Raw genomic sequence first — 13,084 nt, 5'->3', positions numbered from 1 at the left:
AAAAGGCCTGTGAGGAATTGTGCATTACAGGTTTTTGCTTTAAAAAACTGAATATGAAGGAACCCATGCCTCTCCGGTAGTGGAAGATGCTTCAATGAATGATTTACGGATGGGTTTTATAAATGTTGCCTTTAGCTAAAATGAATTCTAAAAGTCAAATTAGAAATAGATATTTCAATAGCTAGAGAAAAATTGTATAAAGGAAGTAGGCATGTTAGGTAAATCCTTCTGGAGGAAAGTAAGATAGACCCTTGCAACAGTGTGTGGTAAAGCAGATTTTACTAGGGGTGTGTGTGTTTCTGAAAAACGTTCCCAGTGTGTTAAATCCTCTGGTTAGAATTTGCCTAAGAACAAATTAAAATAACGTAAGTAATTAGTATTTTCTCTTTTTAAAGTGAGCATATATTATTTTTTTAATCTCTACATTTACATGTAATTATTTATTTGGTGACTTTAATTAAAAGATATGCAAAACCCAAAGTTGAATATTTGCTTTATTATTATTGGAGTCTCTCTACTCTGAAAATGTATATAAAATGAAAGGGAAACGGCTTTCTAGGCAACTGATTATTAGAACATCTAGACCAGCTTTTTATGTGCAAGTTGGCATTTGATCCTTAGGTTTTCTTTCCTTTTGTTTTTCATTCATAAAACCTTCTTAATTCTGAGTGTCTTAGCTAGGGAACACTTCTTATGGGACAGGAGGGGAGAGGAAAACCCCTTAGTGAATATTATCAGCACACAGCAGCCAGTTTTGAAAGACCATGACAAAAAGGCAAATAGGTATTATGTCATCACTATCCATCACTCTATATGTCATCCTTTCAATAATTCCAATCGACATTCTCGACAGACCGATGCAAGCTAAAGGGGCTGTTTGTTTTTAGAAATTGAGTATAGGCTGTCTGTAGCCTTTTGTTCTAGACGGTTTTCTTCTGTGTCTTTTCATTTCTTTCTCTCTATTTCTTTTCTTTTTGGGGGTATTTAATTGAAATACATGCCGAGTTTGCAGACTGCAAAGATCAGAGCTGTTTTCGTCCAGCAGTGGTAACTATGCATTAAACATTTTGATTTGTTTGAGCTTGAAGTTTAGTCCTTTTTTGCCATTTGCTTCATGGAGTTTGTGTATATTTACAGCCTCTGCATTTAATGGCCACATGCCTTATTTTCACAGATGGCCAGTGGAAGACTTTTTCTTTCTCTTAGTATAGCCTGCTTTCAGTTTCGCTACATTTGTCACAGTGCCACTACTTGCAGCTAGCAAGTGCCCACGCTTGGTGGGGAGCAATTATGGTGTGAGTTTTTAAGGAGCTTTTTAAAGGTTTTTTTTTTTCCAGTAAACTTTTTATGGTTTAATTTTCTAGCCTAGAAAAGCTGTGCATGTTTTCAAACAGAGAGTCTTGTGTTCTTTACATCATTCTGGTAGAGGGGTTAGTGTAGGATGGTCCAATAAAATGAGACTCATAGGGCATGCCAAATTGGGCTTTCAGAGAGACACCCACAGGCCTCTCTGATGATTGAAATTGTCTATTTGTTTAGGGATTCGAGGATACGCTCACAATAGTACTCCTGAAAAAATAAGTTTGAAAACACCATGTATAGAACGATGTCAATATTTTTTAAAGTCTATTTCCATAATGCATAGATAAAAGACTAAAAGAATATACCACAAAATGTCAGCAGTAGTTATGCCAAGGTTATGGGGTTGTACGTTTTCATATGTATTTCCACATTTCTGAATTTTCTAATTTTCAGTAAGTAAAGTAAGAATCACTTTTGTTGTTGGGCCAGAATTGCTCTTTATAAAAGCTTGGTCTATCAAAGAGAGGTCATCCTTTTCCCCCTTGATTCCTTCCTTCTCCTCAAAATCAAACAGCTGCCCTCAAGACACTTACACATTAAGACACTGAAATAATTAAGGAGAAGTTTGTTTTGCAGTTATCCTATATATTTACTAGATAGATTCTTTATTATATTTATTGCAAGCTATTTTACCAGTATGGATTTAAAGCTATTAGGAAAATACGAGGAATGTAGCGTTTATTTAAAGGGTCTCATTGAATCTTTCCAATCACATCTCTCCTCTTTTACAAATAAAAAAGACTTGCTTATGCCTGTGTCATAGGAGTATAACAGCTATTGATATTTATTTTGTACCTTAACATTTTCTCAGGGCTTTCCCATCATATTTTGGTCTCACTCTGTAGTGTAAGTAGAACAGTATTCTTTGATTAAAACATCTTTTTAAACTTGAGATTTGAGAAGACTAGAGGAATTCAAGGGGTAGATCAGTCTTTCAACTGAACTCTTACAGCTCAAAGCCCAGTCTCTTTTCTAATGGAATATGGAGAGGGAAATCCAGAAAGTAACCAACTTCCTGTTCAATTCGCTTGTGCCCCAGCATTGGTCATGGGTAGTCCTCAGCACATTTTTGAGACTTGATCAAAAATATTTCATTTAAGCAATCACCATCTCCACAATCTGTACATCTGGTTTCCAAATCTTCATTTTTCCTGTTTTTACGTAACTTCCTTCCTTCTTCCTGTCTTCACTGTGCACCAAACCCCATCACTGGAGAATAAGCCAAGAAAGCAAAAACAATATACTCAATCCTAGTTACTTTGTTTCTCCTAGCAGCTCTGATAAAACAAGTGATGACGTTTCAGCTGTTCATTAAAAAGAGATTTAAAATATCTATTCTAATATATATTTTTCTCTCTCTGTATTTAAAACTACCATGGATAGTTGAAAAAAGAACTATAACCCTGGTATGTCTGTTTCTATTGTCAGACCCAGCATTTCTGAACCAAGTCATGACTCTTTAAAATGGTCTGATTATATTTATTTAACTGAAGTAACTACTGGCTACTGAGGCTACATTTGTAAGAATGCTGACAGTTTTATAGCTTTTATTCCATGAAAAAGAAAATTTGAAAAAAGTAATCCTATATGTTTCTGTAGCTCAGTAACTGAGTTACCCATTGTTTATAGAATAATTATCATCAGATAACATTCCACTTTTGTGTTTACATTTGTGTGGCCCTCCCACCAACTGGACATCCTGTGTAGGTTGCAAATTCTATTATTTTTCTTACTTGGCCTCTTGATTTTCTCACATTAACCCTTCTGATTTGACTCAGTATGTATAATATGTCTGTCTGCCACGGTTTGGAAGAACAACACAACCTTTTCTTTAGTTTGGCTGTAGCCTGACCATATATAAAGACATTTAAAATCCCAGGTTTTGTTTTTTCCCCTCCTGCCTCCCTTCTTCCACATATACACACCATAAGCACCATCATGACAAAGAAGCAAGGGCCCGTATTTTACTGTGATAGTATTCTTGTGTAAAGTTCTTGGTGAATTCTTTGTTTCCTATACATTCTTTTGAGTAACTTTTCTGTACATTACACATCCAGGCCATAGGGATTTTTTCCTCCCTGTGGCAGTGGTTTTCTCTTTTAAGGACTGAATTCGTAATGTTGAATGGGGATGTTTAAGTGTGTCTTTAACAAGGTACCTGAATTTGTAAGTCTAATTACTGTTGGATAGTCTCTTCACAAAATATGTCCGAAAAGCAATCAGATTTTTGTTTTTTTCATAATTTGAAATGTCTTCCTTGAATTTAAGAAAAGAATTGTGGAATTATTGATTACAAAACCATAGCTTTAAGTGTTGAAACTTGTTAATGACTTTTGAGAAAATTTATCTTTTATGAATAGAGAACGTATAAAAATATGACAAATTACACAAGAACCTGAAAAAGAGACTTCAGTGGAGTGTAAAGAAAATATCAGCAGTAGTTGTCTTTAAATACCTTGCACATCTCCATGTTTAAAAAGAATCAAAGCCTGTTTTCTGTGAGATATATGTCAAAACAGTTTTGTTATATTGAGTTCAGTCAAGTAGGACATAAAATCATAGAATTGAAGGTTTGAAAGAAAATGAAAAGGGCCTATCATTCAACCTTGAATTGCCTCTTCAGTATCTGTAATATGCTACGCAGGTAGTCATATGTCCACCACTTGAAAATCTCTAGGAAGGTGGAAATTTCTTCCATCTGGAGACAGACCGTTCAATGGATAGACAGCTCTATTAGATCTCTCTTCCTTCAGTAGTTCATTATCTTTCACCTGATAACTTACAGTCTTTGATCAGTGTTCTATCTCCTAGCTACATATGGACAAACTCTACCTCTATTTCACAAACAATAGCTGTTTATTCTTTTTAAGCGTGGAGGTTCTTAAGATATTTAAAGACAATGATTGTTGATTTTTTCTTCCTATTCTACTCAAACCCTTTTTTTCAGTATCCTGTGTAATTTCTTCATTATGACAACAAGGTTTAATAGATAGGAGGATGCTCAAAAACTGAGTTAAACTGAGTTAAGTCCAAACAATTATTGTCATTGAGTTTCCCTGGTCTGCATTCCAACACCTATTTAAAAAGAAAATGAGGCCATTATAACATTATTTTAGTGAATCCATACCAACTTCCTGTCATTACCACAGCCTCTACCAAGAGCTCTGAACTAATCTTATATAGGTAACCCCATCTTTTCTGGAGTATACATTAGGTGCTAAAGTCATATTTCTTCAAATTTCTTTCTTTCTTCATAAAAATCAAAATTAGATATTTGTCATCAGTTTTGAAATATTCCTCCCATTTTAAAATCATTCTTTGAAAATCATTAATAAGGATTCATCAGTATTATCAAGTCATTTTAAGATCTTGAAAAGTTATTCACCTAGATCAAAACTCTCAAATTTCTACACTGTGTGTTTCTGAACCATCTTTGAATTTGTAGTACTGCTTATCTTGATCTGCTGATACATTTCACATGATCAGATTGCCTGATGAAATTAACCTGCTAAGAAGTTGAGTCAGAATTATACAAGCAACTTTTCATGAAGCTAGCTACCAAATTTTACAAAAGGAAATTAGATTGTGGAACAAAATTATGGGTTTTAATTCATGAGGGAATTCAGAAAGGGAAAAAAATCAGAATTAAATCAGGTGGATTTTGTGGATGACTAGACCAGAGGATGTATATGGACCTTTCCATCCCCTTAGTTCATATCTCGCTATAATTCTCGATGGAGAAAATGAATAGAAAAATTCTCTTCTCTTCAAGGATTATTAAATTCCAGAATACCAAAGGTTCTATGGATATTCTAATGGATAAATTCACACTCAATAGAGGTAAAATTAGTGACAGATCTCTTCAACATGTACTGTTGTTAGAGTTAGAGGAAAGTGTGTATTTGTGTGCACACATACATAGTTTATATGTCATTTATACATAACTTACAAGAAAGCCTTTTCTCCCATTTTCAGTGTTATATTATGTGGATAGATGGTATTTTCTTAAAAATTGAGATATTAATAAGCAAGAGTGAAACCGGGAGGTTAAAGAGTAGACATGTGAATTATTTCTTTATACTTAAGCTGATGAAAAGAATCTCCAACTGATAAATCATTATGACATTATAAATAATCTTTCATCTTCTTTGGTGGTCTGTGAGGTTCACATAATTAGAGGGTTAAAAACCTTTTTTTGTTTCTTCTTTCTTCCCGTGTCATTAATATAGTAGGAGACCATAAAGAAGTGCAGCCAGAAGGGGTTTAACTGTTACTGAGTCAACATTTGACAGTCACACTCTATTCTGTCATTTCATGCATGTGCTTTTTGAGTTTTATAGCTTTGTGAGCTTTATTTCAGGGATGTGCATTATGATAGCTGATCCACAGCCCATCTCTTTGTGTATGTTTGTCTGGTAGAGACCAAAGCTCATCACTTAGCTGAATCCCAGTTTCAGGGAGTAATAGAAGACTTATCTACTCATGCACTGTTTAATTTAGGATTAGGTAACTAAGGAAATATCTACCTCTAAAGTACAGTTTGTGTGTTCCTTTGTTTTGACTGCTCCGTGAAATATCAACATAGGATGCCTATTAGAAACTTTGCAAAAATAGTGAATTCTCAGTTGTTTTTGATGTTTTTTAAGTTGAAATAATGGAGTAGGGAAATTTTTTCAGTTAAAATATGTACTAGACTTACAGTCTGGAACTGTAACTCATCATGCCTGAGTATGAAATTGAAATAATAAACAATGATCAAATATATTGTGGTAAATGGTAGGAAAAAGAGGGAGAACTTTTGACAATATTTAGAGTTGTTACTAAAATTCCCTTTTTTAATGCATATTTGGTCATACAGAATAGAGTTTATCATCATAACAGACTACTTAACATTCAAATTTAACTATTTTTATAATTATTACATGTTAGATTCCCTGTCTTCTCAATTTTCCCCATTGACATTTTAAAAATAATATTAAAAATATATCTATCTTAAACTTTTCAAAGTAATGAGAATCTAGCATGTTTAACTATCATTTTACAAACTAGGATTCTGGAACTCAAGGAGGATAATTAATTTGTCTAAAGCAATATGGCTAATATATATGGCAGAGAGTTTGGTTAAAATGTGATATTCCTGATGCCAAAACTCATTATTTTCTAACCTCAAAAACGTCCTCTTCCCATGAATCCCTGTGGCCTTTCGTCATTTAGAATGGTTTTTGGCTTAGAAGTATGAATTGATACTGACCACTTCCAATCAACAAAGTGTCCATATCTCTTTAGCTGTTTCTTGGCTGTCCTTTTTGATTCCCACCATAGCCTGGGATTATGTGCAAAGAGTACACATGCTGTTTTCCATTATGCAAGTCTGTGGATAAGTCACAGATCACAAGACCAGCTACCAAGTCCCCCAAGTGAATATTAGTACATTAATAATAGTTTTCTGTATGTCAGATTTTGGAGTTATTCATTTGCACCCAGGAAACCATGTGGTCTACAACTTTCTTCTGTTGATGAGATACAATTCACTTGGATCTTTTTTCAAGTCAACATAAAATCAGAAGATTTTTTCAAGTCTGTTTTTAAACAGACTTAACCTAATGTTTCTCCTTGATCTCAGCAAACCTGCAGAGTTGTAAAGACGTGATTAGGTAGATAAGACTCATCTTTCCAAAGGAATCTAGTTGTTATCCCATTGCTAGTTTTTATTCAAGAGAGAAAGCATGCAGGTCATCTTATTTGGCCCATACCCCGGGACTTTAACATGTTGACTACTTTGTTGTAATTAATCTACTTTTGCCCTCTATTCTGACATCATTCAGGGCATTTAGAATTTTGGAGAGTATTCCTTTAAATGTATTTACTTTTCTTCTTTTTTTTTTGCTTTCTCTCTAATAAAAAGAAGGTAAAGGAGAAAAGACCAATGACTCTTGTCATTTTCATATCAGCATTTCTAAGTGCTGGGCTGGATTTGTGTTCCAGAATACTGATCTTTAAATCGGGGAAGGGGATGCTATTTTTCTGCACAAACTCTTGACTAACATGATTTTTATCAGAGTCATGATTTTTATCAGATTATAAGATGGGTAAAAAATGGTCACTTGTGCCCATCAACATATATTTGTTTTCCCAAAATCAGTTTCTTGGGTGTTTCCCATTTTCAACATCTTCCCTCTTAACCCTCTGCTTACCTGAAATCTACTGTCCTTGTTTTGTTCCAGTTGCCTCTATTTAGAAAAGATTATTTTATTTATAAGAACTTTGAGAATCAAAATATTACCTTTTCCAGTAGTATTTGCTCTTATGAACAGACACTTTTAGAAAAGGAAATATTTAACCCACAGAACAGAATCTCAAATGGTTGAGCTTTATACATGATAGTGCATAGGTGAACCCTTCAGAGAGGGGATGGCCAGAGACAGGTGGGATTAAAAGGATAAAGTAGGAGAGATTTTTCTAGTGTATCAGCACTTCTGCTTTATAGCATTTAGCTGATTCTTTCCCCTCCTATATGCCATTCAGTTGAATTTAAACTTTTGGGAACTATTCTTAAATCCAATTCATTCTTTTGGTGGTTCAATATATTACCTAGACACCTAACCACATATGAATTTATATCTACTTTTATACGTAAGTACTATGTATCAACTTTATAGGATCAGTTTTCATATGGAATTATAGGATAATTATTTTTTACTTAAGTTGTTATTATCTCCTCCTCACATCAGTTTCTTTGTCTTCTGAATGTATTGTCCACACTTTTTTAAAAAATGTGGCAACGTTATCATTTTGATTTACATGCCGTTATAATCTGCTTTAATTAAAGGCATACCTCATGTTCTCCAACTCCTGCAGTCACCTTTCCTTTTGCCTGTTCACATGTCTGTTAGCTTAAATTACTACACAAGAAAACTTAAATTTATATAAATAGTATAAATTACTACACTATTACGAGAAAGTATAGCTTGCTGTGTTGACTCCCACTATGTGCCACTGACATCCTCTTGAGAAGCATAGTAAGTTTTACTTTTGAGTAGCTAATCATTTTATTAATATTAGGCGCATTAGTGGTGGCTAATTATAGGTTACTTATTGTAAAAACTGAGTGTGACTTTCCTGCTCATATTTGTTAATTTTAGTCTCTTGGTAAGACAGCATGGCATCTGTAGAGCTGAACTCAGAACCTTGGAAGTCGCTTAACGTGTCATACTTTTTCTACTTTGATTGAGTTCATTTTGCTTTTTCGTCTTGAAAGACTTTTCTTCAGAATGGAAAACTCTCTAGAAAATGTGTAGTATTATTGCCCTATACTGTTAAATCAAAAGCTAAGAGGTGATCCAAGCCCAGTACATTCCTCAAAGAGAGTACAGTAAAGTCTTCATTGACCCGAGGACTATCAGACCATGTTGATAGAATGTGTGTGTGTGTGTGTGTGTGTGTGCGCGCGTGTGTGTGTGTGTGTTTTCAAATGTAACTGTCTTTTGTTTTAACAGCTACATTTACTGTAAAGAAAGTCTGTTAAGCTGGTGTCCTTGATGCTCCTGAGCTCAGCTGAATATATACAGCCGACTCTCTCAGCAAAAGACATCCAAAACATATAAAGCAGCTGAAAACAACAACTTCACACACAAAACAAATCGAGTCAGATTCTACAGTGTTAAATGCGTAACTTATTTCAACTTTAATACTATTTAATTCTATAGAACTAAAGTTAATATGAACTATTTTGTCCCAGTTTCTCTACTGTATTTTATACTGATTGACAATTTAAAAATAGTTTTCTATTAAATAATGTACATACTTTGATGAATAGAGTACAGGAGTTCCAAGGCCACTGGCTTAAGAGACTTTTTAATCTAGTATGCACAATTGTCACATTGTCAGAGACTTCATTGAGATAAAGTGTGTACTGTGTGAAGAATTTCAATATCTTATTAGTTCTTGGTGGGAACATTAGTTGGGCCCTTTACCTGTAATACAATTATCTTAAATCATTGATTACTTTCTGTGAACATTTTATTGTGTCAATAGCAGTTCTGCAGTGTATGTTGTTCACTAGTATGATTCATGACTATGTTCCTCAGAAAATGAGGTGAATAATTATAAAGAAACTTGAGACAATGTGATGAGATCCAATGGATGCTTTTCTTAAAACTGTTTTGCTACTACATCATCCTGAGAGCAATGCTGGAGAGTTCAAGAGAAAGTTGTCAGCCGTTCATTATATGCTTTTTCTGTTCCTAAAGTCACCCAGTTTCTTAATTTGACAGTAGTTTAATGTCTCATATGGTTTAGATTAAGCATTATATTTTTCTTGAAAATAATTTATTTTGTAATGCCATGTTCTCCATGAATGTGAATCGTGCACTGCATGCTTAAACAACTTGATGTCTCTGTAGATCTAATTTTGGTATATTTGTATCTCAAATAATTCGCCAACTCAATATTTTGGCTTAGCAATCCAAATCAAATTGTGGTCCAAGTAGCAGGCACTCACATTGGATGTACAGAGACTTGACAAGCAATTAGCAATGAATATTTAAACGTCTTCATTACCCTTGCATGAGGAATACAGATGGCATTTGGGAAGATGGCAACCAGAGGGCACTACTGTGAATTATGTTTCTATTATTTGGTCACCTGACTATTGGAAGACTTTCTCTGGGCTTCATGCCACTCCTGTACTTCTACTGTCTGGCCAAAAATAAAGCAGACATTCCAAATGTAAAACAGGTTGCTTCCATGAAATTCCTATGCACATTTTGTAATTTGGGAAGGTTGTCTCCAAGGATCCCGGCATATATCCTTTAGGCATACCAAACCCAAATGCCAAGACTTTATAGGGGTCTATGAGAATCAGAGCTCCTTCAAAAATCCTGCTGATCATTCTCTTAATGACTTCAGGTGAATGTGCTGAACGTAAAAAGGTGAAGAAATCAACACTGCATCCTTTCCAGGAGCTAATGTATTATATATGGCCCAAGAAAAAGAAAGTCTTCAAATGATTATAATTCCTAGACTGATCTCTCATTATAATTTTTTTAAAGGAAAAAACAACACTGGAGAGTCTGACTCAGCAACTGGCAGTTAAACAGAATGAAGAAGGAAAATTTAGCCATGCAATGATGGATTTCAATCTGAGTGGAGATTCTGATGGTTTGTGAAAATTGTTCATATATATTCTAATAATGTGAGAAAGTGTCTATTTAGTGCCAATTAAAACTGCTAAAAAATAGACTAGACAGCCACCTCATACCTGATCATTACCTTAAGAGGTCACATATACTGAGCAGTTCCCATGTGCCAAGCACTCTGCTGAGTGCTTTGCATAAATCATCTCATTTAATTCCTAGTCAGGCCCATTGCAGAGAAAGAGTCTGAGCCTCAGGAGTTTTGAAGCATTTTCCCCACGTCACAGGACTCTAAGTGCCAGAGGCAGGAATTTAAATCAAGATGGCAGGATTCTAAAGCAAATTCTCTTGATCATCATCTTCCCCATTCCTCTCCTCGCTTCCCTATTTCTTTCCTTCTTTGTCTTTTTTTTTTTTTTTTTTGACAGAGTCCTGCTTTGTAGCCCATGCTGGAGTGTAGTGGTGCGGTCCCAGCTCACTGCAGCCTTAGCTTCCCAGGCTCAAGTGATCCTCCCACCTCAGCCTCCCAAGTAGCTGGGACTATAGGAGCATGCCAACATGCCCAGCAATTTTTTTTTTTAAGAGACAAGGACTCACTATGTTGTCCAGGCTCGTCTCAAAGTCCTGGGCTTGAGTGATCCTCCCACCTCAGCCTCCAAAAGTGCTAGTATTATAGGCGTGAGCTACTGCACGTGGCCTCGCTTCCCTATTTCTTGTACCCAAAATGAACTTTTTCAGAAATTTGTTTCTATTGGCTCATTTTTAGGTTTCCATTTGTCAAGCCCTGACCAGAATACATGGCTCAGAGGACATTTCCAGGATAGTTTCTTCCATTTTGGAACCCTTCTCCCGAGTGCTATATACTGCATAGTCAAGTGTCCTGCCCACTCTCTCTAACCTAGCTAGAATTCAGCTGCACAACCTTATGCTCCCCTCTCCTAAGCCTCCAGACTTCTGTTTTCTGTATCATCTCTGAATATTCTAAACATCCACAGTGACAACAAATTAAATCGATACTCTGATTTTTAAGAGCATAGCAAAGAGGGAAAAAGAAGAAGTGCTGTTCTTCTTATACAATATCCTGGCTGGGAGCCTGTCTCTACTGTCAGGTGGCATCCATGCATGTTAAGCATTCCTTTGGTGGTACCGACCTCAACTTTGGTACTACTACAGGGAATTTCCCTGCATAGACAGAAGAGTGCACAAGGGCAAACCAGTGAGATGCATATTTTGAGAGGGGGCCCCCTTGAATCCTCCAATATACACAGCTCTCTACTCTGTGCCTTGAGCCAATTCTACTTTTAAAACCAGGTCTATACTAGTCGAGGGACTAAACAAACCTGAACGTTGAAACACATAATTCTATCAAAGCTGATTTTTATTTAGTTGGATTCAATTTGCATTTTCCTGGGTCTAATGTTGCAAATATTTTCTTCTATTTTCTGCTTCACTTAGCTGAGATAAACCAAGTCTATGTACATTTAAAGAGCTTGTTTAGATTTGATGAAGACACATAATGTTCATTTTATTGCTTATGTTGCTGTAAGGTGTAAGAACAAGAAAAGGCAGATGTGCAAATGATCATTTGCTAGTTACAAACCCATTTTAGGAAGATGTTGCCATATATTTGCACTTACTTTGTCAATAAAAGACAATTACTGGTAATAACACATTTCATAAATTTTAAGTTGTATTAGCATGATAAAATATACCCACAGTAATCAGCATTAAAACATCAAAGTTTTTGTTGCTGTCACTGGCTAAATTCAATCATGCTTGTTTGTGAAATATTTTCCACTTTTCATTAAACCAAAGAGCATGTTATTAATGAGAAATATTGAGAAACTTCACCAACAGGTATGCTATGCTTTGAATGTGCTGCTATAGAGGTCCTTAAGTTTGGGCAATTTTGTTTGATTCTTGTGTCTTCAAATTTAAAAAAAAGAAAAGATGAGGAATGACTACAAAGCAAGAAAAGAAAAGCAGTGCTTTTGTTGAGAATACAGTCTCTACAAATCCCCAAAGTATTTTTAAATTTTTAGATAGTATCAAAATACATCTATTTATTTTGTGATAATAACCAGTGAAAACCTACTGTCAGAGTTCTACTGGTTCTCCTTATTTTCTCTTTGCCTGAACTCAAGTATCTTAGAAGCTACTTAATCTGCTGAAGCCATTCTAAGGAGCCACATAGGTTAGAGGAGTGAATACAGCTTCCAAAGATATTGTTGTTAACTCTTGAATTGTGTTTTATCATCTGTGAATCTTACTGATTGAAATGTAACTGTCCATGGGACTCTTTGGATAACTTTAAATATTAGGGGGAAGATTCAAAGGAAATTTTTATTTTTCTCATCTTAAACATGTGACTGTAGACTCCTTAAGAAACTAGAGTAATGTTAATTGTTCATTTGTTCTTTTCCATACCATTTTTACATATATTTTTGGGAGCAGACCTGTCATTGCTATATCAGCATATGTCATGCATTTGTCAGCATAGAATTTCAAAGAAAAGCCAATTATATTACAGGGAAATATATATATTATTTTTAATCTCAAAAATTGGTCAGTGTTTTTATTTTTGTAAC

At 35.0% G+C, this 13,084-nt stretch overlaps 1 protein-coding gene across 23 annotated transcripts in view; it reads left to right on the top strand.

The window, feature by feature from the left end:
- The window catches only part of SOX5 (SRY-box transcription factor 5), a 1,038,891-nt gene that overhangs the window by 1,012,132 nt on the left and 13,675 nt on the right, over positions 1 to 13,084 (top strand). For all 23 annotated transcript variants that reach the window (XM_009180371.4, XM_021923251.2, XM_021923253.2 and 20 more), the window contains one exon: positions 10,413 to 10,521. In XM_009180371.4, the coding sequence (XP_009178635.1) occupies positions 10,413 to 10,521 (109 nt within the window). The remainder of the gene's footprint in view (positions 1 to 10,412; positions 10,522 to 13,084) is intronic.

Source organism: Papio anubis, chromosome 9, assembly GCF_008728515.1.
Source record: "Papio anubis isolate 15944 chromosome 9, Panubis1.0, whole genome shotgun sequence".
Lineage (NCBI taxonomy): Eukaryota > Metazoa > Chordata > Mammalia > Primates > Cercopithecidae > Papio > Papio anubis.
Note: the sequence above shows the minus strand (reverse complement) of the source record. Positions and strands in the feature narration are given on the sequence as shown.